Raw genomic sequence first — 26,934 nt, forward strand, 5'->3', positions numbered from 1 at the left:
ACCCTCCTCTCCCCTGCCCTCTCCTCTCCCCTTCATCCACCATGTGCAGCAACCCTCCTCTCCCCTCCCCTCCATCCACCCATGTCCAGCAACCCTCCTCTCCCCTGCCCTCTCCTCTCCCCTTCATCCACCATGTGCAGCAACCCTTCTCTCCCCTCCCCTCCATCCACCCATGTCCAGCAACCCTCCTCTCCCCTGCCCTCTCCTCTCCCCTTCATCCACCATGTGCAGCAACCCTCCTCTCCCCTCCCCTCTCCCCTCCATCCACCCATGTCCAGCAACCCTCCTCTCCCCTCCCCTCCATCCACCCATGTCCAGCAACCCTCCTCTCCCCTGCCCTCTCCTCTCCCCTTCATCCACCATGTGCAGCAACCCTCCTCTCCCCTCCCCTCCATCCACCCATGTCCAGCAACCCTCCTCTCCCCTGCCCTCTCCTCTCCCCTTCATCCACCATGTGCAGCAACCCTCCTCTCCCCTCCCCTCCATCCACCCATGTCCAGCAACCCTCCTCTCCCCTGCCCTCTCCTCTCCCCTTCATCCACCATGTGCAGCAACCCTCCTCTCCTCTCCCCTCCATCCACCCATGTCCAGGTCCTCGATCATCTCTCCCGTCTGCCCTCGCTCCCCGATAGGCAGCCCTCGTTTCCTTCCTGCCCCCCCCCCCCCCCGCCGTACTTTTAAATATTATATTTTTCCTGGAGTCGCGGGCAGCGCCGGCATTGAAGGCATCAGCAGGCTCATCTCGGCTCCAGCAGCCTTCCCTCGCAAGTCACATGATGGCTCTGCCCTCTTCTGACGTATTTCCTGTTTCTGCGAGGGTGGAGCCATCATGCGACTTGCGAGGGAAGGCTGCTGGAGCCGCGATGAGCCTGCTGATGCCTTCAATGCCGGCGCTGCCCGCGACTCCAGGAAAAATATAATATTTAAAGGTATGGGGGGGGGCGGGGCAGGAAGGAAACAAGGGCTGCCTATCAGGGAGTGAGGGCAGACGGGAGAGATGATCAAGGACGTGGCTGGGGAGCGGGGAACCGTGCACCTCGCGGGGTGGAGGCAGCAGGGGAAAAACTTCACGGTCGGTTGGGCTGGGGAGGCTTAGCCTCCCCAAGCCTCTTATACGGGGCGCCTATGCATGCCATACTTTGTATTGTTTTTGAATATTTTTACTGCTGTAATTGCCTATTGCTCATGTTTGTTCTATTCTTACTGTACACCGCCTTGAGTGAATTCCTTCAAAAAGGCGGTAAATAACTCCTAATAAATATTGTATGATGTAATGCTAGAGGAGGTGTTGCCCGTCTTCAAGGGTAGGGAAGAAGCATAAAGGGAACTCAGAGAGTCCTGAAGTGTCCTTGACCAGGGAGCATGTGGGAAGCAGAAAGGGGCTGCGCTCTCTGGTACACCAGGGAGGGGGAGACCAGTGGTGCTTCCCTGAAGAAGAGTGAGTTGCTGTCTTCATGGAAGAATAATGATTCATTCGCTGCAGCACTCAAGGAAAGTGAATATTCCTAGGTCAGAGAAGCAACAGCTTCGCTTTGGAATCAATGCTCCACAGGGATGTGCATTTGTTAGCACTCATTGGGTCTGCTTAAGTGTCTTAAACTTTTTAGTGGTTGTGCCGTCTTCAGTGGCGTAGGAAGGGGGGGGGCGGGAGGGGCGGTCCACCCCGGGTGCATGCGCTCGGGGGGGGTGCCGACCCCGCTGGTTCCCTGCTCTCTCTGCCCCGGAACAGGTTACTTCCTGTTCCGGGGCAGAGAGAGCAGGGAACCAGCGGGGCCGACGCAGCTCCGAGTGACGTGCACTCGGGGCGGACCGGCCCTCCTGCAGGTAAGAATGCGGTCCGGGGGGGGTGTGCGCCGCAGAGGGAGGGGGGTCGCACCGTGCTGCACCTGGGGGGAGGGGGTGCACAGCGGCGACCCGCCCCGGGTGCCATTAGCCCTCGCTACGGCACTGGCCGTCTTTTCACCTGGTCTTCTTAGCCTCACAGCGGAATGCAATGTTAAGTGTGACTGGGCCGAAGTGGTGGAATTAATTGCCAGCATTTTTAAGGTTGGAAACCATTTTACTGACTTTTAAGAGACCGCTTAATAACCTTGAACCTTACGCAAAATCAACTGTACGCATGCAAACCTACCCGTCAATGCATGCACAATTTATTTGCACATTCAAGTAATTTGCACATTGATTTGCACAAAACACAGCAGCCAGACTTATCTATGGAAAATCACGCTTCAAAAGCACGAAACCCCCTACTACGAAGTCTACAATGGCTACCAATTAATGCACGAATAACCTTCAAGATATGCTCAATCGTATGCAGAATTATCTATGGCCTTGCACCGGACTACATGGCCGTACTAATTGATCTACCAATAAGAAACCTGATAGAAACAACAAGATCATACCTAGCCCTCCACTACCCCAGATGCAAAGGCCTAAAATACAAATAGTCATATACCTCCAGTTTCTCCTTCATAGGCACCCAACCCTGGAACTCATTGCCAAAAGACCTGAAACTCATGAACAACTACCTTAACTTCCGGAAAAACCTAAAAACACACCTTTTCAGAAAGTTCCTCCCCTCTACGTCGTCATAACCACTAAAAATATATGAAACAACCACATAAATGGAAAACTACAATACATAGCTCACTCCCGCAAATACCACCTATGCGCATCTACGCATACTCAGTACGCGCCGCAATGGAGTTACCACACGAATACCGCATGGCTCTTGCAGTAATTTCATTTTTGGCGTGCATCCGAAAATAATTTTTTATTTTTGGACGTGCATACTGGACACGCGCCAAGTGGCATTTGACATGTGTAGGTCATTACCGCCCGGTTACCGCATGAGTCTTTACCGCTAGGTCAATGCCTGGCGGTAAGGTCTCAGACTCAAAATGGACGCGCGGCAATTTTCATTTTGTTGCACGTCCATTTTTTGGCAAAAAGTTTAAAAAGGCATTTTTTACCGGCACGCTGAAAAATAGATTGGCGCTCGCCCAAAACCCACGCCTACACTACCGCAAGCCATTTTTCAGCACGCATATGTAAAAGGAACCCTTACTTTCTGAATTAACAGAAAAAAAGTGTGCAGAGTGCAAAAAGAGAAAGAAAAAAAGCCCCGGCATAACATCCTACGGCTTTCTGGATTTTTATCTGGACCCAGCCTGTGTCCAGCTCAATCTGTGTGACCAAGAGAGTTTCTTAGGGTCTGGAGATTTCTTTGTGGCTCTGGTCTTGGGTGCCCCTGACTTAAGACAAGCTAGCTGGTGCACGGACTGGCGAGACCAGAGTTACATATGCTTATTGTATTTAAAGGGGAATAGAAGGACTCCAAAGTTTTCTTGCAGTCAAAGGAGAAAACTCCCATTCTGAACACCGGGAGGAATATATTTCCTTCAGTGAGTGCCTAAAAAAATTGAGGTTTGGATTTATATTGGATTTTTGTGCAAGTGTTTTCCCCACTTATTGACTCTGGACTTTAAATATTAGGCATTTTCTCTGCCTTTTTCCAGTTACGTGGATTATTTATTTATTTATTGCATTTGTATCCCACATTTTCCCACCTCTTTGCAGGCTCAATGTGGCTAACAATACATCATGAATAGTGGAAATCATGGGCGTATCTGGACTCTGGCGGTAGGGGGGGCCAGAGCCAGAGAGAGGGGGCACATTTAGCCCCCCCCCCCCGCCCCCGTTGCCAGAAGCTCCCCACCAACGACTCTCCACCCTCCCCCCCCCGCCGTCAACCCTCCCCGGCTGCCGTTGTTTACCTTTGCTGGCGGGGGACCCCAACCCCCCACCAGCCGAGGTCCGCTTGCTGCCTTTTAAGATATTTCTTCAGCTGGCGGGGGACCCCAACCCCCGCCAGCCGACCCAACATCTTTAAAGTTCTTCTTCAGCCTCCGTGGCCGTGCTGTAGTTGACTGTTCAATCCAGTTCGGAGTCTGACGTCCCAGCACATTGTCCTGCACGTACAACGTGCTGGGACGTCAGACTCCGAACTGGATTGAACAGTCAACTACAGCACGGCCACGGAGGCCAAAGAAGAACTTTAAAGACGTCGGCAGCGGGGAGGGTTGACGGCGGTAGGGGGGTCCAGGGCAAAATCTGCGGGGGCCCAGGCCTCTGTGGCCCCACGCAGATATGCCCCTGGTGGAAATATATAAGAAAATAGACATTTAATGTTACAGAAGGATCTTGGGTAACATGATAATGAAAAAGAAAAACATATTAGTAGTATAAGAAGTAGATACTATAAGACAATTCTGAATATATGTGGAGGAGTTGTGTATGTTCACATTGGTTGATCTTTGTGTTGTGCCTTGTTAAAGAGATAGGTCTTCAGTAGTTTGCGGAAGTTCGTTAGTTCGTAGATCTTTTTGAAGTTGCGCGGCAGTGCGTTCCATAACTGTGCACTCAAGTAGGTAAAGTTTGACGTATGTATTAATTTGTATTTTAGACCTTTGCAGTTAGGGAAGTGTAGATCTAGGAATGTGCGGGATGATCTTTTGGAATTCCTGGGTGGTAGGCAGTGGTGTGCTGGAGCAGGCTCTCACAGGCTCGCAAGAGCCGGTTGTTAAGTTTTTAAGAATTTTGGGAGCCGGTTGTTAAAGTAGGGCCCTCCATGGCTACTTTCACAAATGGCTCCCAAAATGTGGGCTTGGGCCCCCTGCTGAATTATCTTTTACTATGCTGGTGGGGATGCTGAGCCCTGCCAGCCAAGTAAATAGACTGCTGCTGCTCCCCGCTCCTTGTTTCCAGCTCTGGGCAGCAGGCTGGGACTTCTCTAGCATATGTGAGAAGTTTCAGCATGCTGCTCAGAGCAAGACGTTGGGAGTGGTGGCAGTCCATTTATTGGTTGCCAGCAAAGGTATGCCTAGCGTGCCCGCACGAAGGGAGGGAGGAGAGAGAGGCAAGTGTTGCTCCCCCCACCCGGCCACCCCTGGCCCTTCCAACTGCAGAGCTGGCTACGTCCGGAGAAAGAGCCTGTTGTTAAAAATTTACCAGCACACCCCTGGTGGTAGGTCTATCAGGTCTGACATGTAGGCTGGTGCATCTCCGTGGATGATTTTGTGAACTAGGGAGCAAATTTTGAACATGATGCGTTCTTTAATTGTGTGTGTGTGTGTGTGTGTATGTGTGTGGCAGTAAATTAGGTTTGGTTTTGGAAACAAATAGTGGACTGTGGACAAATTCTGCTCATCACATCTTCCGTCATTCCCACCCCGTGAACCTGATTCCAGACTCTGCAGCCTTTGGAATATTTTTACACTGCAACCACTGAAGGTCAACCCTTTAACCTTTTGGGAAGGCCCTAATACTACGAGACGATTGCTGAAAAAAAATAAGATGCAAGTCAACAATCGGAGATCAGCTCACCTCCTCTAATTTTCTGCCTTCACGTGAATTGCTTTTATTAGGTAGTCTTCCAGAAGAGCCTGAAAAGGCCTAATTAACGGCTATGTTCCCAACAGCTGTGTAGAGCCTCTTCTCACTGAAAAGAACAGCTTTCCCTTTTGACTAGGATGAGGGGTGTAGTTAAAAGGATAGAACTGTATTTAAACCTCCTGCCCTTTTTCTCCTCATGCTGATCATGTGCTGCTTTTCCAGTGTAGCCACTTGGAAATTAAAAGCTTTGCTCTATAACCCTGCTGCTCCATTTCCTCTCTTAATTGGGATATGGAGCTGACGGGGTACAGTGATCACAACCTGCATCTTGAAAGTGTCCCTGCGGTGAAAAATACAATCACTTTGTTAACACTAAAGCTCCCAGTTGCGTGTGTGCGTGCGTGCCTTATCGCCTTCTCTCGGTTTGTCAGTCAAATCCAGCTTTTGCTGTTTACAGCCTAACCGGGTCATTTTAGTTTATGAAAGCTGAAATGCACTCGACTTGTTTCGTGCATCCTCGTCAACAACAATCATTCCGGTCTAGAACTTTTTTGTTTGTTTGTTTTTGTTTTCACTCTTTGACCCACGGTGCCAATGTTACATGAAGCAGAAGTGATGTGGCTTCAGCTGCGGGAGCTAAGTTGATCCTGCCTGGATATAGAAATGTAAAATAAAAAGCTGCTTTTGAAGGACAGAATGTACCGGCAGGACATATGAATCGAAGCCGAACGTATATTCAGTAATGGCCGGGGCTCGCTTACTGGCAGCTGACTTTGTTTTCAGGAAGATAATTTTCAAGCAGTGCCTACCACTCTGGGCGGGGGGGGGGAGGGGGCAACGAGGAAAGCAGAAGACATAAAATGCAAAATTATAGCGTATAGGATGACACACGAACGTCTGCACAAAAACATTTCCTTTACCATTCATTTCTAAAAGAAAACACTGCTTCATAATCCCCACAACGCAACTGTAGCCGTACAAGCACAATCGTGGTTTTGCTGGTTGGAAAAATAAATGGTTCGATACACAGCCGCTTCAGCAAGCGTGGTTTGTTTTAAATGATGGTTGCAGCACTCAAAAAAAATACGCACGTTTAGCACGTGTATACGGATAAGGAGCCGCACTAAGAGGCCCTTTTACTACACTGCCGTAAAAGGAGCCCTGCGGTGTCCTCAACGTGTGGATTTGCTGAGCGCCCTTTTACCATAGCGGGTTTTTTTGTGAAACAAAGGAAATGGCTGTGCTTGCCACGTGGCCATTTCCTGGGAGGGCCTTCACCAATTTAGGAGGTGGCAGAGGCTCCTGCACTTACCTACTACTACTACTACTACTACTACTACTACTACTACTATTTAGCATTTCTATAGCGCTACAAGGCATACGCAGCGCTGCACAAACATAGAAGAAAGACAGTCCCTGCTCAAAGAGCTTACAATCTAATAGACAATAATAATAAAGCAAGCAAATCAATTACTGTGTAGAGGAAAGAGGAGAGGAGGGTAGGTGGAGGCGAGTGGATACAAGTTGTTACGAGTCAAAAGCAATGTTAAAGAGGTGGGCTTTCAATCTAGATTTAAAGATGGTCAAGGATGGGGCAAGACGTAGGGGCTCAGGAAGTCTATTCCAGGCATAGGGTGCAGCAAGACAGAAGGAGCGAAGTCTGGAGTTGGCAGTAGCGGAGAAGAGAACAGATAAGAAGGATTTATCCAGGGAACGGAATGCACGGGAAGGGGTGTAGGGAAGGACGAGTGCAGAGAGATACTGGGGAGCAGCAGAGTGAGTACATTTATAGGTCAGTAGAAGAAGTTTGAACAGGATGCGAAAACGGATAGGGAGCCAGTGAAGCGACTTGAGGAGAGAGATAGTATGAGTAAAGTGACCCTGGCGGAAGACGAGACGGGCAGCAGAGTTTTGAACCGACTGGAGAGGGGGGAGGTGACTAAATGGAAGGCCAGCAAGAAGCAGATTGCAGTAGTCCAAACGACAGGTGACAAGGGTGTGGATGAGGGTTTTGGTAGAGTGCTCAGAAAGAAAGGGGCAGATTTTACGGATGTTGTAAAGAAAGGAACGACAGGTCTTGGCGATCTGCTGGATATGAGCAGAGAAGGAGAGAGAAGAGTCAAAGATAACCCCAAGGTTTCGAGCTGAGGAGACAGGGAGAATGAGAAAGCCATTGACAGAAATAGAAAACGGGGGAAGTGGGGAGGTGGGTTTGGGGGGGGAAATGAGAAGCTCGGTTTTGGTCATATTTAATTTCAGGTGGCGTTGAGACATCCAGACAGCAATGTCAGACAAGCACGCTGAAACTTTGGTTTGGATGCAAGGTGAGATATCAGGGGTAGAAAGGTAGATTTGGGAGTCATCAGCATAGAGATGGTAGGAAAAGCCATGGGATGAGATTAATGAACCAAGGGAAGAAGTGTAGATAGAAATGAGGAGGGGACCAAGAACAGAACCCTGAGGTACGCCGACAGGCAGAGGGATAGAAGTAGAAGAGGATCCACCAGAGTGAACACTAAAGGTGCGGCGGGAGAGGTAGGAAGAGAACCAGGAAAGGACAGAGCCCTGGAATCCAAGTGAGGACAGGGTATCGAGAAGTATGCTGTGATCGACAGTGTCAAAAGCAGCGGAAAGATCAAGAAGAATGAGGATGGAATATTGACCTCTGGATTTAGCCAGTAATAGGTCATTGGAGACTTTAGTAAGCGCAGTTTTGGTTGAGTGGAGAGGGCGAAAACCAGATTGTAGTGGGTCAAGAATAGCATGTGAGGAGAGAAAATCAAGGCAGCGGTGGTGAACAGCACGCTCAAGTAATTTGGAGAGAAAGGGAAGGAGGGAGGGAGGGAGGGAGTAACCAGGCAACACGCAGAGCTGCCTAAATACCATTAGAGCCAAAAAACAATCCTTCAGAAAATGGAGAAGAGAACCAACTGAAAGTAACAGGATAGATCATAAGGAATGCCAAGCCAAATGCAAAGCGGAGATAAGGAGGGCAAAAAAGGACTTTGAGAAGAAATTAGTGTTGGAAGCAAAAATACATAGTAAAAATTTTTTTAGATACATTAAAAGCAGGAAACCGGCCAAAGAGTCGGTTGGGCCGCTGGACGAAAATGGTGTTAAAGGGGTGATCAAGGAGGACAAAGCCGTAGCGGAGAAATTAAATGAATTCTTTGCTTCGGTCTTCACCGAGGAGGATTTGGGGGGGACACCGGTGCCGGAAAGAATATTTGAAGCGGGGGAGTCGGAGAAACTAAACAAATTCTCTGTAACCTTGGAGGATGTAATGGGTCAGTTCAGCAAGCTGAAGAGTAGTAAATCACCGGGACCTGATGGTATTCATCCCAGAGTATTAATAGAACTAAAAAATGAACTTGCGGAGCTACTGTTAGAAATATGCAATCTGTCCCTAAAATCGAGTGTAGTACCGGAAGACTGGAGGGTAGCCAATGTTACTCCGATTTTTAAGAAGGGTTCCAGAGGAGATCCGGGAAATTATAGACCGGTGAGTCTGACGTCGGTGCCGGGCAAGATGGTGGAGGCTATCATTAAGAATAAAATTGCAGAGCATATACAAAAACATGGACTGATGAGACAAAGTCAGCACGGATTTAGTGAAGGGAAGTCTTGCCTCACCAATCTAATGCATTTTTTTGAGGGGGTAAGCAAACATGTGGACAATGGGGAGCCGGTTGATATTGTATATCTGGATTTTCAGAAGGCGTTTGACAAAGTGCCGCACGAAAGACTCCTGAAGAAATTGCAGAGTCATGGAATCGGAGGTAGGGTATTATTATGGATTAAGAACTGGTTGAAAGATAGGAAGCAGAGAGTAGGATTGCGTGGCCAGTATTCTCAGTGGAGGAGGGTAGTTAGTGGGGTCCCGCAGGGGTCTGTGCTGGGTCCGTTGCTTTTTAATGTATTTATAAATGACCTAGAGATGGGAATAACTAGTGAGGTAATTAAATTCGCCGATGACACAAAATTATTCAGGGTCGTCAAGTCGCAGGAGGAATGTGAACGATTACAGGAGGACCTTGCGAGACTGGGAGAATGGGCGTGCAAGTGGCAGATGAAGTTCAATGTTGACAAGTGCAAAGTGATGCATGTGGGTAAGAGGAACCCGAATTATAGCTACGTCTTGCAAGGTTCCGCGTTAGGAGTTACGGATCAAGAAAGGGATCTGGGTGTCGTCGTCGATGATACGCTGAAACCTTCTGCTCAGTGTGCTGCTGCGGCTAGGAAAGCGAATAGAATGTTGGGTGTTATTAGGAAGGGTATGGAGTCCAGGTGTGCGGATGTTATAATGCTGTTGTATCGCTCCATGGTGCGACCGCACCTGGAGTATTGTGTTCAGTACTGGTCTCCGTATCTCAAAAAAGATATAGTAGAATTGGAAAAGGTACAGCGAAGGGCGACGAAAATGATAGTGGGGATGGGACGACTTTCCTATGAAGAGAGGCTGAGAAGGCTAGGGCTTTTCAGCTTGGAGAAGAGACGGCTGAGGGGAGATATGATAGAAGTGTATAAAATAATGAGTGGAATGGATCGGGTGGATGTGAAGCGACTGTTCACGCTATCCAAAAATACTAGGACTAGAGGGCATGAGTTGAAGCTACAGTGTGGTAAATTTAAAACGAATCGGAGAAAATTTTTCTTCACCCAACGTGTAATTAGACTCTGGAATTCGTTGCCGGAGAACGTGGTACGGGCGGTTAGCTTGACGGAGTTTAAAAAGGGGTTAGATAGATTCCTAAAGGACAAGTCCATAGACCGCTATTAAATGGACTTGGAAAAATTCCGCATTTTTAGGTATAACTTGTCTGGAATGTTTTTACGTTTGGGGAGCGTGCCAGGTGCCCTTGACCTGGATTGGCCACTGTCGGTGACAGGATGCTGGGCTAGATGGACCTTTGGTCTTTCCCAGTATGGCACTACTTATGTACTTATGTACCACCGGGTAAGAACCCGGTGGAAAAAATAATTTCCATATAGCATGTGGTGGGGGCGGCACTGCTGCCGGCTCTCGCAGTGGGGGCGACACTACCACTGGCTTCCGCAGTGAGCTGGCGGCAGTGCTGGATTTGTGCGTGACAAAGCAGCAATAGCTCTACCGCCTCTTTGTAGACAGTGCGCCCTGCCTGTAGTTAGCAGCCGAACTCAGCCACTATCCATACAGCGGTGTAAGTTAGACCAGCATTTTTTTCTGGCTTAACTTAAACCACATAACAGCCCAATATCGCCACTTATGGTTAGGTGGAACACTCCCACTTTGTCCCAGGGGCATAGCTAGGTGGGGCCATGGTGGCATGGGCCCCATCTACTTTCTACCCCCCCTCTGCCAACCCTCCCCCGTCACCGCCAGGTAACTTTGCTGGCGGGAGTCCCCAACCCCCGCCAGCCGAAGTCCTCATCAGCGCTGATCTATTTCTGTGAGTCTTGAGTCAGGACTCACAGAAAAAGATCAGCGAACGCGCTGAAGAGGTCTTTGGCTGGCGGGGGTTGGGGACTCCCGTCAGCAAAGGTACCTGGTGATGGCAGTGGTGGTGGTGGTGGGGGGGGGGGGGGGGTCGAAAGTGTCAGGGGAGGGGCGGCGGTGTGGGGGGGGGTCGAAAGTGGCGGGGAGGCTAAAATGTACCCCCTCACCTCCTGCTCTGGACACAACTCCCGCCGAGGTCTGGCTAAGCCTCTAAGCCTCTGCTTTGTCCTTGCTCTTCCCAGGCACTATCTGGATACTTCTGGGGCACTGAAAGGGAATTTCCAGTGGCATTACGTATAGGGATAGTTCTATAAGAAACCACCTAGATTTAGGAGGTAAGAACACACGTAAGTGCTGGTATTGAAGTCATTTACGCACAAATGTGGACACACACATAAGCGACCATACTTCAGCTCTATGCTATTATGTGAGTACCTGTCAATCTTGTCGATGGTACGTACTCTGTTGGTGGGAATTCACACGGACAGAGTTTGGGTGGATGGTCAGGGTGCCCAATTATGTGCCTAGATTATAGAATACTGATTTACGCATACTCAGGGCCGCCGAGAGACTAGGCCGGGCCCGGGGCAAGGCCTCCCCGCCCCCCATCACTGCCGCCCACCGTTGCTCCCCCCGCCGCTGCAGTCCGCGGTCTCACCTGCCTGCCTCCACGGCTCCGGGCCCCCTTCATTCAAAGCGGCAGTCTTAGATCGCCTCTCTTCTGGCCTTCCCTCCCTGTGTCCTGCCCTCGTCTGATGTAACTTCCGGTTTCCGCGAGGGTGGGACACAGGGAGGGAAGGCCCGAAGAGAGGCGATCTACGCCTGCCGATTTGAATGAAGGGGGCCCGGGCCTGGGGAATTTTGCCCCCCTGCCCCCCCCTCTCGGCGGCCCTGCGCATACTCTTCAATAATCTACATCAGTTCCGTGGCTGATGTAAGAGTTTGGTCCTAAAATATAAGCACATATGTGGCCTTCTATATTCTATAAAGAAAAGTAGGCACCTACTTTTCCTTATAGAATAGGCAAACAGGCACCTGTTCATTGAATTACCCTCCAAGTGCCACTGAAAATTCATGGATAGGGATAAGTCTCTTTGAATATTGGTTCAAAAGTGGTAAGATTTATATTACATAGTAACATAGTAACATAGTAGATGACGGCAGAATAAGACCTGCACGGTCCATCCAGTCTGCCCAACAAGATAAACTCATATGTGTATACCTTACCTTGATTTGTACCTGCCTTTTTCAGGGCACAGACCGTACAAGTCTGCCCAGCAGTATTTCCCGCCTCCCAAGCACCAGTCCCGCCTCCAATCTCCGGCTCTGGCAGACCGTATGCCCTCCACTATCCTCGCCTCCCAACTACCAACCTCTCTTCCCCCACCTGCTCCGCCACCCAATTTTGGCTAAGCTTCTGAGGATCCATTCCTACTGCACAGGATTCCTTTATGCACATCCCACGCATGTTTGAATTCCATTACCGTTTTCATCTCCACCACCTCCCGCGGGAGCGTATTCCAAGCATCCACCACCCTCTCCGTGAAAAAATACTTCCTGACATCTTTTTTGAGTCTGACCCAAGCCCAAAGTAAATAACCATGTAATATTATGCTATCCTAAAGCCATTCAAGCTTGCTATACAACATGTAAAAGGACACTTGAAACCCATACACTATCTTGTGAAAGCTATTTAACACCTCCATCAAGCATAACTTACATAGGAATTATGTTCCCCAAAAGGAAAGAATTTTGAATCTCTACGCTTCCTTTCACCAAAACTGCACCCAAAACTGCTTTGGAAGCTATGAAACAATGAAATAGCTATTAGGAACTCACATGGAAAAGACACTGTGGGGACCTTTTACTAAGGCGCGTCTACAAATGGCCTGCGCTGGTATAGGCAAGTATATTGGACACGCGCAAGTCCATTTTTTCAGCACGCCTGCAAAAAAGGCCTTTTTTTTGCCGAAAATGGAGGTGCAGCAAAATTAAAACGAGCGCACGTCCATTTTGGGCCTGAGACCTTACGCCACCCATTGACTTAGTGGTAAGGTCCCAAGCTTTAACTGGGAAGTAATCATCAGCGTTAGCGCCACGTTGAAATTAGAATTACCGCCCGGGGCATGCGGTAGCTTGGCGGTAGTTCTAATTTGATGCGCGGTGTATGTGCATAGGTGCCGACATGCCTTAGTAAAAGGGCCACTGTATGAGCCAGAAATAGCTTTAGCAAAGTGATGTCCTTAATGCTTGTCAAACAACAAGGCCGAGGAAACAAACCGTCATCTAAGAATGAGGAAAGGTCGGTCTGCCTCGATTAGATTTTGAAGCTTTTGGGTATTGTAAAATGGGAAAGTGAAAATGATATATGCACGCACATTCCTAAATCTTCACTTTCCCAGTTGTAAAGGTCCAAAATACAGATTAATACATGCATCTAGCTTTTCATACTTGAGTTCGCAAATGTGGAACGCTCTACCACTTGACCTGAAAATAATTCACAATCTAATTAACTTCCGTAAGTCACTGAAGACATATCTCTTTAACATGACATACCATAATGACTCATAATTGGAACCGTAATTCACCATCATTTAATAATCGGATTATTTTCTCCCTATATCATATTGTTTAATTTCATTATGTAATCAACGTTCAATATGTGATACCAGTTGTATGTAATCCATGTTAAATATGTGTTACCTGACTGTTCATTATATCATCCATGTTCTATATGTATTACTAATTGTATCTGTATTCTGAAATGGCATGTCATGGTGGAAAATGTAAGCCACATTGAGCCTGCAAATAGGTGGGAAAATGTGGGATACAAATGCAATAAATAAATAAATAAACAGATGACGAAAGGGCGATTGGGCCCAATGAAGGTAATTTTATAAAAACACATCTAGGCAGGGAAGGCACAAAGGGGTGTGTGTGTGTTGTATCTATATTATAAAAGCAGCATATGTGCCTGACTGCCTTAATAAAATTGCACCCCAGACCCTTTAACAGATTCTCCATTCTGTGTGTATTCTATAAAGTACCGGCAAAAATATCCCAGAACTACTATATTCCTTTTGGAAAATTGAACCATTAGATAGCAAACTTCAATATTTTCAAAAAGCGCTGGAATAGCTCCCAATCTTCACAGGACGAGCTATACTTAAATTTTATGTTCAAATAGTTAATATAGGTTCATCCAATCATTTACTATTCATTTCCCATAACCTCTAATTTTTTCCTCTCTTCTTTTTCTCATATCAATCTTCTTACGACATTTCTACAACTATCATTTTTACAAGAAAGGACTACTTAGCTTAAGCATAGCAAATAACTTCCCTCAACACAATCATATTTCGTAAAGACTGCATCAGGACGGAGGGCCCCCAGTTTCTTCCATCAAGATTCACACATACTGCCTGCTTCTCATTTCTTAGACTTTCAAAAGGAATATAGTGGTTTTGGGATGTTTTTGCTGGTATTTTTAGAACACCATCCCATTGGTGGAAACATTTATTTAGGATAACGATACTGCGTATTCTATAAAGTATGTCTATAAGTTGCAACTTCATTCCAAATCTCCCAGGACAGGATTAAGGCATAGGCAAACTAGGAATGTGCCCATCCCAGATGTGCTAATTCCATGACTCTCAAGGGAAAGTTTTGTCCTAGTAAGTCATCTTATGGCAGAAAGAAGAGTGTGTGTGTGGAGTGCAAGTAGGAAGTCCCACCGAGATCTCTCTTTGATGTCAGAACCACACAGAGGCCCATTTGTGGGAATTTTACAATGTATTTATGTATTATAATGGTGGCCCAATGCACTTGTTTGCCTGGAGTACACCAAATGGTTAATCCTGCCCCGATTCTGCCTAAACTCCACCCTAGAGAACAAATATCCATATTGTTGTTTAAGCACCTAATTTTATGCAAGTATATGCCAGGGCAATTTGATAAGCATCTACAAATGTATAAAATGATGTGTTATGCATACAATTTAATAACTGCGTTAATCAAAATACAAACAACATGTTTCTAAGTAATCAAAAGTTTAGAAATAAACCTGCACGTAACAACCTATCACAGTAAGGCAAAGATGAGCCATCTTACTACAAAATGTCCTCCCCTACCACCCATATATACTGAAACCCAAGCTGGAAGTTGGGAAGGTACCAGCGCCAACCAAAGTTAAGCTAATATACCATTACAACCACTGAACTGAGCCTTACGGTTCCTTTCCAAACACAAAATAAAGAGGCTCTAATCTAAGCTGCAGTGGTAAATGGTTCTCTATTGTTTGGCGCTTTGCCTGTGATCGATTCTTCCCGTAAAACACAATTTTTTGGTTAGCACCCTTGGAGATCTACAATATTATCGACACGACAAAACTAGAGAAAACATGCAATACTGATTTAATTCTGATAAATCCATTTCTGTAAGTGTGTTTACAGTACCTTTGAAATGTGCTCCTTTCTAGAGAAATTCCAGGTTAAAAAAGGATACAGGCTTCTTCTGTGTAGGGGATTGCCGAGTTTGCTCCTCCCATGATATAACTATAGAAAGAAACCTCCAGGGTGTAGCAGTATGAGGAATCGTCCAAAAGTCCCCCAAGGAAACGTCTTCCGGTCCCTGCCTTCACTGCATCTCGATTGAAGGATGTACTAGACTACAAGGAACAAAAAGGAGTCCGTTTAGTACCGTGGGATGTATCCACATGGTGCAAAGAATTTGTGGCAGAGCAGAGGAAAGGAACTGAGAAGGGATTCCTGGATTGGGACTCAAGGTTCGGTTAGCTACTCGTTCCGAAATGTAATAGCAGTGTGTGCTCTAGGGATTGTAACACAACTACAATTCCACAAGAGCAATGTTGAGCATAATAAATTAAGGTGCTTATTTTAAAAGTGCTACTTATGTTTTAGACACCTAGAAAACAGCATTTAAATGCTCATATTATATGAATGCCTAAATCCCAATTTTACCAGGATATGAACATCTAACACTGAAGAATGCCGACATGGCAAAGGGGCATGGTTTGGGCTTGTTTAAGGCGGGATTTGGGTTGACTTAAAAATAGACTTTCATTCCCTCTTTCAGAAAAAGAGTGAATGCTCATGGTTAATAAAAGGATATAGGAAGTTAGACCTCCTACCTAGGATATTTAGGGGGTCTATTTTCTCCCTTTATTACTCCTCCTCCATCCCAACCATAAGCGTATCTGCCCCGCTCCTTCCTTTCCCAGGATTCCTCCAAAACAACCCCAACTCAGTAGAACAGTCAGAGAAGAAATATTTAATCATAGCAAATGGGTAAATGCCTTTTAGTTAATGAACACACATCAAACAGTGACTGACTTACAGTACAGCAGTAGACAATGATCAACTTTTCAAAAAACTTCTAAATTTGAGTTTGATCGAGTCTGAGCCGAAGCGTACTTATCAGAAGACTGGATATCCCTCAACAACTATGGCTGTCTTCTGAGATACTTGTGAAATGTTTTGCATGAATATGCTTACATTTGTGCTGCATGAACAAAACTCATTTGACAGAGTCAAGCAGCAGGGAAACAGAATGATCAGCAATGCCCTTCTCTCTCTTTAGCACCCTCATGTGTCCAGACTGACTAATAGGCCAGAGATGGTTTCTCTCATTGCGTGGATAGGTGTGTTAGTCATAAGCACAAAAAAGAAAAAGAGGATATTTTCCTAAAAGTAAAAAACCCGGAGGATGTATGGTAACCCTAGTTTGGGCTACTAGGTAAAACCATCATTATAATTGATATCATCATTCAACAAATTCTGTGTGGGAGTGAAGTTTGGATTTTCTATAGGATTGAACAGGATCTCAATATAAAAACTCTGCACCTCCAGTTCTGTATCATAAACTCCATATTCCCCAACAACAGAGCTATCCCTCTTACAACATGTCACAAAAAAATATTCAGATTGTGATCATCACCTCAGAAACAGCACATTCTTCTTCCACTGCCAAACACTGTTTAAATAGTAACATAGTAGATGACAGCAGAAAAAGACCTGCGCAGTCCATCCAGTCTGCCCAACAAGATAAACTCATATGTGCTACTTTTTGTGTATACCTTACCTTGATTTGTACCTGTCCTTTTCCGGGCACAGACCGTATAAGTCTGCCCAGCACTATCCCCGCCTCCCAACCACCAGCCCCGCCTCCCACCACCAGTTCTGGCACAGACCGTATAAGTCTGCCCAGCACTATCCCCGCCTCCCAACCACCAGCCCCGCCTCCCACCACCGGTTCTGGCACAGACCGTATAAGTCTGCCCAGCACTATCCCCGCCTCCAAACCACCAGTCCCGCCTCCCACCATCGGCTCTGGCACAGACCGTATAAGTCTGCCCAGCACCATCTCCGTCTCCCGCCACCGGCTTTGCCACCCAATCTCGTCTAAGCTCCTTAGGATCCATTCCTTCTGAGCAGAATTCCTTTAAGTTTATCCCACGCATGTTTGAATTCCGTTACCGTTTTCGTTTCCACCACCTCCCGCGGGAGGGCATTCCAAGCATCCACTACTCTCTCCGTGAAAAAATACTTCCTGACATTTTTCTTGAGTCTGCCCCCCTTCAATCTCATTTCATGTCCTCTCATTCTACTGCCTTCGCATCTCCGGAAAAGGTTCGTTTGCAGATTAATACCTTTCAAATATTTGAACGTCTGTATCATATCACCCCTGTTTCTCCTTTCCTCCAGAGTGTACATGTTCAGGTCCGCAAGTCTCACCTCATACGTCTTGTAACGCAAATCCCATTCCATTCTCGTAGCTTTTCTTTGCACCGCTTCAATTCTTTTTACATCCTTAACAAGATACGGCCTCCAGAATTGAACACAATACTCCAGGTGGGGCCTCACCAACGACTTATACAGGGGCATCAACACCCCCTTTCTTCTGCTGGTCACACCTCTCTCTATACAGCCTAACAATGAAATGGGTTTTTGTTTGTGTGGTAACTATCTACCAGCTTTTTCAATCACCCTCTCATCCCTCTCCAGCATTTTCAATGTCCCCTCTGTCTCTTGCCTTCTGAAGTCTCCTATCCCCATCTCTCTTTCACCCTTTCTCTAGTCCATTTCCATCCTCTATACACACCCTCTCAGCCCCATCCCTGCCTCTCCTTCCTTGTCTTGCGTTCAGGTCACTCTTCTGTCTCATACCCTCTACCCCCATCTCTTATTGCCTCTCTTTCATGATCTTTTTAACCCCCTTTCCTCTTTAACTCAATCCCCTTTCCTGTCATATCCCTCCATACTACCCCACCCCTTTTCAATACCTCTCATTCTCTCTCCATTCTTCCAGGCCACTCACACTACAAATACTGCAAATAAATAAATAAATACCTAGATATTCAATAATGGTGCACAGACATGGCTCAGCTTTGAATATCTGGGCATAAAGCCTGGTGACAGTGACAAAAATCACTGACCGCTACTGGCTCAATATTTACCTCTTAGTGACCACAGCAGTATAGCTGCCTCAGCCATAAAAGAAGAAAGCAAAATGGTACCCAAATGTGAATTCTTCTCCATACATGGTCTGGAATAACCAGATAAAATAAGCTGACCTATCATTAGTATTCTGTGTTTTAAACTTTTTCTAAAATGATGCATTATGCATAAAAATGGTACAGTAAGTTTTATAGCTTAACTGCACTGTGATGACATCCTATTAACATTTCTTGGAAGGCTTCTTCAAAACAGGGATAACTATAATTCTAAGCACAATGGGAGGTTCTCTGTACTTTGATTTACAGTGTTTTCATCAGTAGGATAAGACAGACTATGCTCCATTGATAGAGAGGGAACATACAGCACAGAAATGCTTGGATTGGCTGAAAATATCTTCCCCCCCCCCCCACCCCCACACACAGACATACACACACGTTTTCCTTTGTAAACAGCCAGATAAGGTATAGCTCCTATTTCTTCAAAGGGATTTGCATATCCATGAAATATGGTGGAAGGAGACCATCCTATTGCATGTATTGAGGGAGATGTATGACATATCTAAAGAGAACGTGTCTAAGGCAGGGGTTCTCAACCCAGCCCTTGGGACACAACCCAGACTGTCTGGTTTTCAACACAGCCACACTCAATATGCATGAGATAAATTTGCATGTCCTGCCTCCATTGCACACATTTGCATGCATATTTGTTGTGGGTATCCTGGAAACCTGACTAGTTTGGTCATGTCCCAAGGACTGGATTGAGATCCCCTGGTATAAGCTGATATTAGAGGGTGTTTACAGCCTCTGGGTTGGAAGGGTTTTGGCGTCTCATCATCTCCAACTCTACAGGGAAGACGGGCAGGACTCAGGAAGGAGTACCTTGATCTTACTGTGAGGGGCCTTGTATGTCTAGGACTGGAGTGAAGGGATCCAGCAAAGCAAAGTACACATCCTCCAGGTGAAAGACGGGGGTAGTTGGGAAAGGAATTATACTGCATCCCCACAGATGCCATTGATGAGAACTGAAGAGTAATCAGACGAGAGGAGGAGCAAATCCAGAAGAGTGAGAGAAGATTCAGGGTCAAGACAAAGAGGAAAATCATGCTATCCTTAAAGTACTACTTACTACTACTTAACATTTCTAAAGCGCTACTAGGGTTACGCAGCGCTGTATAATTTAACATGGAAGGACAGTCCCTGCTCAAGGAGCTTACAATCTAAAAGACAAATGTACAATCTAAAGACAACTGCACAATCTAAAAGACAGGTGTAGAGTCAATCTGATAGGGCATACTAAGTTTCTCAAAAGGTTAGGTGCCGAAGGCAGCATTGAAGAGGTGCGTTTTAAGCAGAGATGTGAAGATGGGTAGGGAGGGGGCTTGGTGTAGGGGTTGAGGAAGATTGTTCCAGGCATAGGGTGAGGCAAGGCAGAATGAGCGGAGCCTGGAGTTGGCAGTGGTGGAGAAGGGTACTGAAAGGAGGGATTTGTCCTGTGAGCGGAGGTTACGGGCGGGAACATAGGGGGAGATGAGGGTAGAGAGGTAGTGAGGAACTGCAGACTGGGTGCATTTGAAGGTAAGGAGTAGAAGCTTGAATTGTATGCGGTATCTGATCGGAAGCCAGTGAAGTGACTTAAGGAGAGGGGTGATATGAGTATATCGGTTCTGGCGGAATATAAGACGTGCCGCAGCGTTCTGAACAGATTGAAGGGGGGATAGATGGCTAAGTGGGAGGCCGGTGAGGAGTAAGTTGAGAGGTAATGAGAGCGTGGACAAGAGTTCGTGTGGTGTGCTCAGAGAGGAAAGGAAAAAATTTTGCTGATGTTGAAGAGGAAGAAGCGACAGGTCTTGGCAGTCTGTTGGATATGCGCAGAGAAGGAGAGGGAGGAGTCGAAGATGACTCCGAGGTTGCGGGCAGAAGGGACGGGAAGGATGAGGGTGTTATCGACTGAGATAGAAAGTGGAGGAAGAGGAGAAGTGGGTTTAGGTGGAAAGACGAGGAGCTCAGTTTTGGACATGTTCAGCTTCAGGTGGAGGTTGGACATCCAGGCAGCTATGTCGGATAAGCAGGCCGATACCTTGGCCTGGGTCTCGGCGGTGATGTCTGGTGTGGAGAGGTATAGCTGGGTGTCATCAGCATAAAGATGATACTGAAAACCATGAGATGAGATCAGTGAGCCTAGAGAAGAGGTGTAGATTGAGAAGAGAAGGGGTCCAAGGACAGATCCCTGGGGAACTCCAACAGATAGTGGGATGGGAGTGGAGGAAGTTTTGTATGCTAAGAAGATTTTGTTTTGTACTAACATCTTGAGTTGACCTTTTTATTTGAATACATTCCATCATTAAATTGTGTGGGATAAACATGTGTGGGATAAACATAAAGGAATCCTGTACCGAGGGAATGGATCCTCAGAAGCTTAGCTGAGATTGGGTGGCAGAGCTGGTGGTGGGAGGCGGGGCTGGTGGTTGGGAGGCGGGGATAGTGCTGGGCAGACTTATACGGTCTGTGCCCTGAAAATGACAGATACAAATCAAGGTAAGGTATACACAAAAAGTAGCACTTATGAGTTTATCTTGTTGGGCAGACTGGATGGACCGTGCAGGTCTTTTTCTGCCATCATCTACTATGTTACTATGTGTTTTTATTCAGATTCCGGGATGGCCATTGGACTTATTGGAAAGCCTTCTGTTTTGTGTCTAGGATTGAGGCCAACAACAGAGAAAGTGACTGCAGAGGCAGGGCCTTAACAGTTCATTTTCTTCATATGCAATAAGGTTCCAGAGGTCAGAAGTCTGGAGTTTTTGTTTCTGCCCCAAAATTGTACATCTGGTGTGAAGCCCCCAGCCATTGTGGAGATTGCTTAAAAGGGTAATTAATGTAAGGCCTGTTGGAACCTGTTTTGGACTACTGAAAATTCCTGGATCATCAGCTGAGATGTAAGTACCTTCTCCTTTGCCTTATAAAGGGGGAGCCAAAGAGACAAGGCTAAAGTGGCTAGGGCTCTTCAGCTTGGAGAAAAGGCGGCTGAGGGAAGATATGATAGAGGTCTATAAAATAATGAGTGGAGTTGAACGGGGAGATGTGAAGCATCTGTTTACATAGTAACATAGTAGATGATGGCAGAAAAAGATCTGCACGGTCCATCCAGTCTGCCCAACAAGATAAACTCATATGTGCTACTTTTTGTGTATACCTTACCTTGATTTGTATCTGTCATTTTCAGGGCACAGACCGTAGAAGTCTGCCCAGCACTATCCCCGCCTCCCAACCACCAGCCCCGCTTCCCACCACCTGCTCTGCAGTTTACGCTTTCCATAAATACTAGGACTAGGGGTCACGTGATGAAGCTACAAAGTAGTAAATTTAAAACGAATCGGAGAAAATTTTCCTTCACTCAACCTGTATAATTAAACTCTGGAATTCGTTGGCAGGTAATGTGGTAAAGGCGGTTAGCTTAGCGGAGTTTAAAAAAAGGTTTGGACGGCTTCCTAAAGGAAAAGTCCATAGACCGTTATTAAATTGGACTTGGGGAAAATCCACTATTTCTGGGATAAGCAGTATAAAATGTGTCTGGGATCTTGCCAGGTATTTGTGACCTGGACTGGCCACTGTTGGAAACAGGATGCTGGGCTTGATGGACCTTTGGTCTGTCCCAGTATGACAACACTTATGTACTTATGTAAGAAAGGGATTAATATTTAAAACCAGCCTCAAAAAAGGGAGCTGGCTCAGCAAGATGGGCTATAACTTTCACAGTTGTATTTTACCAGTCCTGACAGTGTCCTTTTCAGAATTTGCATTTCTAAAGTCATACATCATTAAAGCAGCATTCTGATATGCTCTTAAATTCTAACAACTCAGAAAAACACAGTCACCTCTAGGGTATAATGTAGCAAAATAAATTATTACAGCAAATGGCTGGTGTTCCACAGTAAAAAGAATGTTGGAATCTTATTGAAAACACCTAACTTCTAACAGTGATCAAATTTTCTTTCAAAATGGTTTACAGTAAATAAAACTGTTGCCAAAGTCATTGAAGACAGAGCCCACAAATGCTCCAAACAAACCCTTGAGACATAAAATAGTAAATATTTAGCCACTTGGCCCCCTCCCCCAAATTCTATATCGTTGATAATACACTGAAACCTTCTGCTCAGTGTGCGGCTGCGGCTAGGAAAGTGAATAGAATGGTGGGTACTATTAGGAAAGGTATGGAAAACAGTTGTGAGGATGCTGTTGTATCGCTCCATGGTGAGACCGCACCTTGAGTATTGTGTTCAATTCTGGTCGCCACATCTCAAGAAAGATATAGTGGAATTGGAAAAGGTGCAGCGAAGGGCGACTAAAATGATAGCGGGGATGGGACGACTTCCCTATGAAGAAAGACTAAGGAGGCTAGGGCTATACAGCTTGGAGAAGAGACGGCTGAGGGGATACATGATAGAGGTATATAAAATAATGAGTGGAGTGGAACAGGTGGATGTGAAGCGTCTGTTCACGCTTTCCAAAAATACTAGGACTAGGGGGCATGCGATGAAACTACAGTGTAGTAAATTTAAAACAAAGCGGAAACATTTTTTCTTCACCCAACGCATAATTAAACTCTGGAATTCGTTGCCGGAGAACGTAGTGAAGGCGGTTAGCTTGGCAGAGTTTAAAAAGGGGTTGGACGGTTTCCTAAAGGACAAGTCCATAAACCACTACTAAATGGACTTGGGAAAAATCCACAATTTTGGGAATAACTTGTATAAAATGTTTCTACATTTGGGTAGCTTGCCAGGTGCCCTTGACCTGGATTGGCCGCTGTCGGGGACAGGATGCTGGGCTCGATGGACCTTTGGTCTTTTCCCAGTATGGCATTACTTATGTACTTATGTATATATCACACCTTAATTTCCATGTGGAAATTGCAACGTATTCTATAACAATGCGCATACTTTAATTGCTTACAGGCCCTTTTACTAAGGCGCACCAAAAAATGGCCTGCAGTGGTGTAGGCATATGTATTGGATGCGCGCAGGTCCATTTTTCAGAGCACCTGCAAAAAAGGCCTTTTTTATTTGCTGAAAATGGACGTGCAGCAAAATAAAAATCAGCACGCATCCATTTTGGGCCTGAGACCTTACTGTCACCCACTGACTTAGCGGTAAAGTCTCACACGTTAACTGGGCAGTAATCATCAGCACGCATACACTGCCGATTACCGCCAGGTTAGGGCCACGCAGAAGAAAATAGAAATTATTTTCTGCCGTGTGTTTTGGGCGTGTGTGAAAATTAGAATTACCCCCTGGGGCACACGGTATCCAGATGGTAATTCTAATTTGATGCGTACTGTACGTGCGTAGGCACCTACGCATCTTAGTAAAAGAGCCCCTTAAACTAATCAGCGCTGTTAATTGGATGTTAACAAGCAATTATCAGCACTAATTGGCATTAATTCAAATTTACACACACAACTCGCTAAGCACATTTTGTAATGTGGTGTGCTTAAATTCTAAGTTGCGTAGATGAAAAGGGGGCAAGGCCTTGGGTGGAGCATGGGCATTTCTAAAATCCATGTGCATTATTACAGAATTCACCCCCTCTGCTTCTAAGTTAGGCGCCGGGATTTACGCCAAGTAAAACATGGCCTAAATACATGCAACCAAATTTGGTTGTGTGGACAGACGTTCGGCGTATTCTATATACGTGCAGAAAGTTAAGCCTATTCTATAAAATGTAGGTGTACTTTAAAGAATTATTATTATTATTATTGTTTATAGCATTTATACCCTGCTCTTTCCCACTTTATAACAGGTTCAGTGCGGCTTACAAGGTATGGGTACAAAGTATCACAGAAATAACACAATGTATGGGTACAAAGTATCAAAGAGGTAATACAATGTATGGGTAAAAGTATCACAAAGATAGTACAATTGTATAGAGAAGGACAAGAGGAAGAGATGTGGGGGAAGGGTTGAGGCATGTTTAATGTTAGTGGTGTGGATTAGGATCGTAAGTTAAGTTGGGTCGTTTGGATAGGCTTGTTTGAAGAGGTATGTTTTCAGCAGCTTTCGGAAGCGTAGATGTTCGTTTGTTGTTCGGATGAACCTTGGTATGGCGTTCCAAAGTTGGCTGCCTATAACCAAGAAGTTGGATGCATAAGCGCGGGGTACAAATGTAACAAAAAATAAATAGTAAGTTTTGTATTTGAGACCTTTGCAATTAGGCAGGTGATTACGCTTAGGCGTCTTTTTTTTACCGCTTGGATTTTTTCTGGTGCCATATATAGAATCTAGCCCTTAAAGTTTAGTCGTCCAATATTTAAACACCATAGTAGCACTGAAATCAAACGATGATTGAAGCATTTCAATCTGTACCTGGATATTCAGGGCTGGGCAAAACTCAGATACCAGTGCTCACCTTTGTGCTGTAAAAGCAAGGAGGAGGAGGAGGAGGAGGAGGAGACAGCACTCAAAGAACTTGGTACTTGGTAGATGAGAGGCTGGCAAAGGTGTAGGTTACACTTCCATGAGAACCCCGCAGGAATTGTTTCCATCACCACGGGAATCCCGCAGAACTGCTTCCTTCACCACGGGAATCCCGCAGAACTGCTTCCATCCCCGTGGGAACCGCGCAGAACTGCTTCCATCCCCGTGGGAACTGTGCAGAACTGCTTCCATCCCCGTGGGAACCCTGGAGAACTGCTTCCATCCCCGTGGGAACCGCGCAGAACTGCTTCCATCCCCGCAGGATTCCCGCAGAACTGCTTCCATCCCCATGGGAACCCTGCAGAACTGCTTCCATCCCCGTGGGAACCGCGCAGAACTGCTTCCATCCCCACAGGATTCCCGCAGAACTGCTTCCATCCCCGCAGGATTCCCGCAGAACTGCTTCCATCCCCGCGGGATTCCCGCAAACCCCATTCCTATGCAGGTCTCTAGTTCCAGGCACCAACTAGCGCCTCCAGTCAGTATCCGAATCAGGGCCACCAATAACAATTTTATTTCTTACTGAGCTAGGCGCAGGCTAGGGCCGCACTTGATCCCGGGAGACCGTAAGGTTTTAAGCCTCATTTTTACTTTAGTTCTCTCTCAGTGTGGGAGCAAAACAACTCCACTGTTACTCCACAGAAACTCTCCACTCCAGGGTTTGTATTTTATGCAGATTTAAATTCAGTCATAGCATTTGTTTCTGCCACATAAATGAAGGCATCTTTTATCTACTGCTCAAGCGATGAAAGTAATATCAAACAATAGCTCAGTTCCATCATTCCGTGGTCAGACTGAGGCTACAGAGCTTCACCTTTTATGAGTTTGTAACAGCAGCATAATTCCAATGTTTCATACTGTAGGCAAGTTGAAGTAATACAGGTCAGTTCCTTAGTGAGATATTTTCTCTTTCTTACCCTGGGAGAATCTATCGCCCCAAAGCCCTGCAGATCTGAATGGATGCCATCATTAAGAAAATGCAGCGAACATGCACAGCAGGAAAATGGCAGGGCAAATATTTATTTCCCTCAGCCTAACAGCATAAAGGCATAAACATGAAAAGAATGCGAGGAAAGAGCTAAAAAAGACCGTCAGGCCTTTAAATGACTGACTTTTATTTTCCAAAACCGCAGTTCAATAGAAAACACAAAACCTGTTCTTTTCTTCATTTCAGCAATAAAAAACTTTTATGGAAAAAAAAAAGTAAACACAAAATTGTCAAAGAAAGTGCAGGTGTGTAGATCATAAAAGAAAAAAAAGTGGTTAAAATAAATAAATTAAAAAAAAATTATATATATATATAAACACACGCATGCACACACATGTGGAATTGTCCATACACAAAGAAAATCAATCATTAACCTCACTCCCTACCGATCAAAAATTGTTGAAATGATTATTTAATAGAGTGAAAAAACATTTTTAGTATATGTGTTCATTAACTGCTGGATATTGTCTACACACACACACTAATTCTACAGTCGTCTGCGCCCATTTTCACGCTGCAGGCACAGGCTACAACATACCACCAGTAATCCATGTAACTTAACTGTAAATTAGATGTTAATTGGTGTTTACAATCTATAATTGGGCTATAATAGGACTTAAGTGCTGCTAATTGGCACATTTACAGCTGCCTGTGTAACGACACTTAAGCCCGATGCTCAAAACCTAACGCCGGCGCTAAAGGCGATTGACGCTGGTGTTAGTGTTCCGCCCAGTGCTTTAATGGTTCAATGCCTGTGCTGAAACCATTAGCGCAGACCATACTTAAATGTATTTAAATGAGGTCGTTTGGTATTCCCAAGGCATGCTCATAAAAAAGGAGCTGTCCGGTGCATTTAGTGCTGGCAAAAACAATGCCAGGTCCGAGGCAGCGTAAGAAAGGTTGGTTGAGAGAAGGGTTGTCTTTTCTCCCAGCAACCCGACCACCCTGCCCCTTCCTGTGCCCCTCTCACAAGGGGCCTTGGTGGTCCAGGTCCCTCTGACCCCTCTCACAAAAGGCCTTGGTGGTCCAGTGGACCCCGATGTTCCCCCAACTCCCCCCCCCCGCCCCCCAAAAAAAGTGTAGCCAAGGCCCTGATAGTTGAGTGGGATCCCTGGCCTGGCCACATTCCTGC

General features: G+C 45.9%; 1 protein-coding gene across 1 annotated transcript in view; it reads right to left on the reverse strand.

The window, feature by feature from the left end:
• Positions 1-26,934, reverse strand: part of AGBL4 (ATP/GTP binding protein like 4) — a 2,274,308-nt gene that overhangs the window by 197,665 nt on the left and 2,049,709 nt on the right. The window contains exon 11 of the mRNA XM_030206027.1: positions 15,374-15,536. Coding sequence (XP_030061887.1) covers positions 15,374-15,536 — 163 coding nt within the window. The remainder of the gene's footprint in view (positions 1-15,373; positions 15,537-26,934) is intronic.

This window comes from Microcaecilia unicolor, chromosome 6 (assembly GCF_901765095.1).
Source record: "Microcaecilia unicolor chromosome 6, aMicUni1.1, whole genome shotgun sequence".
Classification (NCBI taxonomy): domain Eukaryota; kingdom Metazoa; phylum Chordata; class Amphibia; order Gymnophiona; family Siphonopidae; genus Microcaecilia; species Microcaecilia unicolor.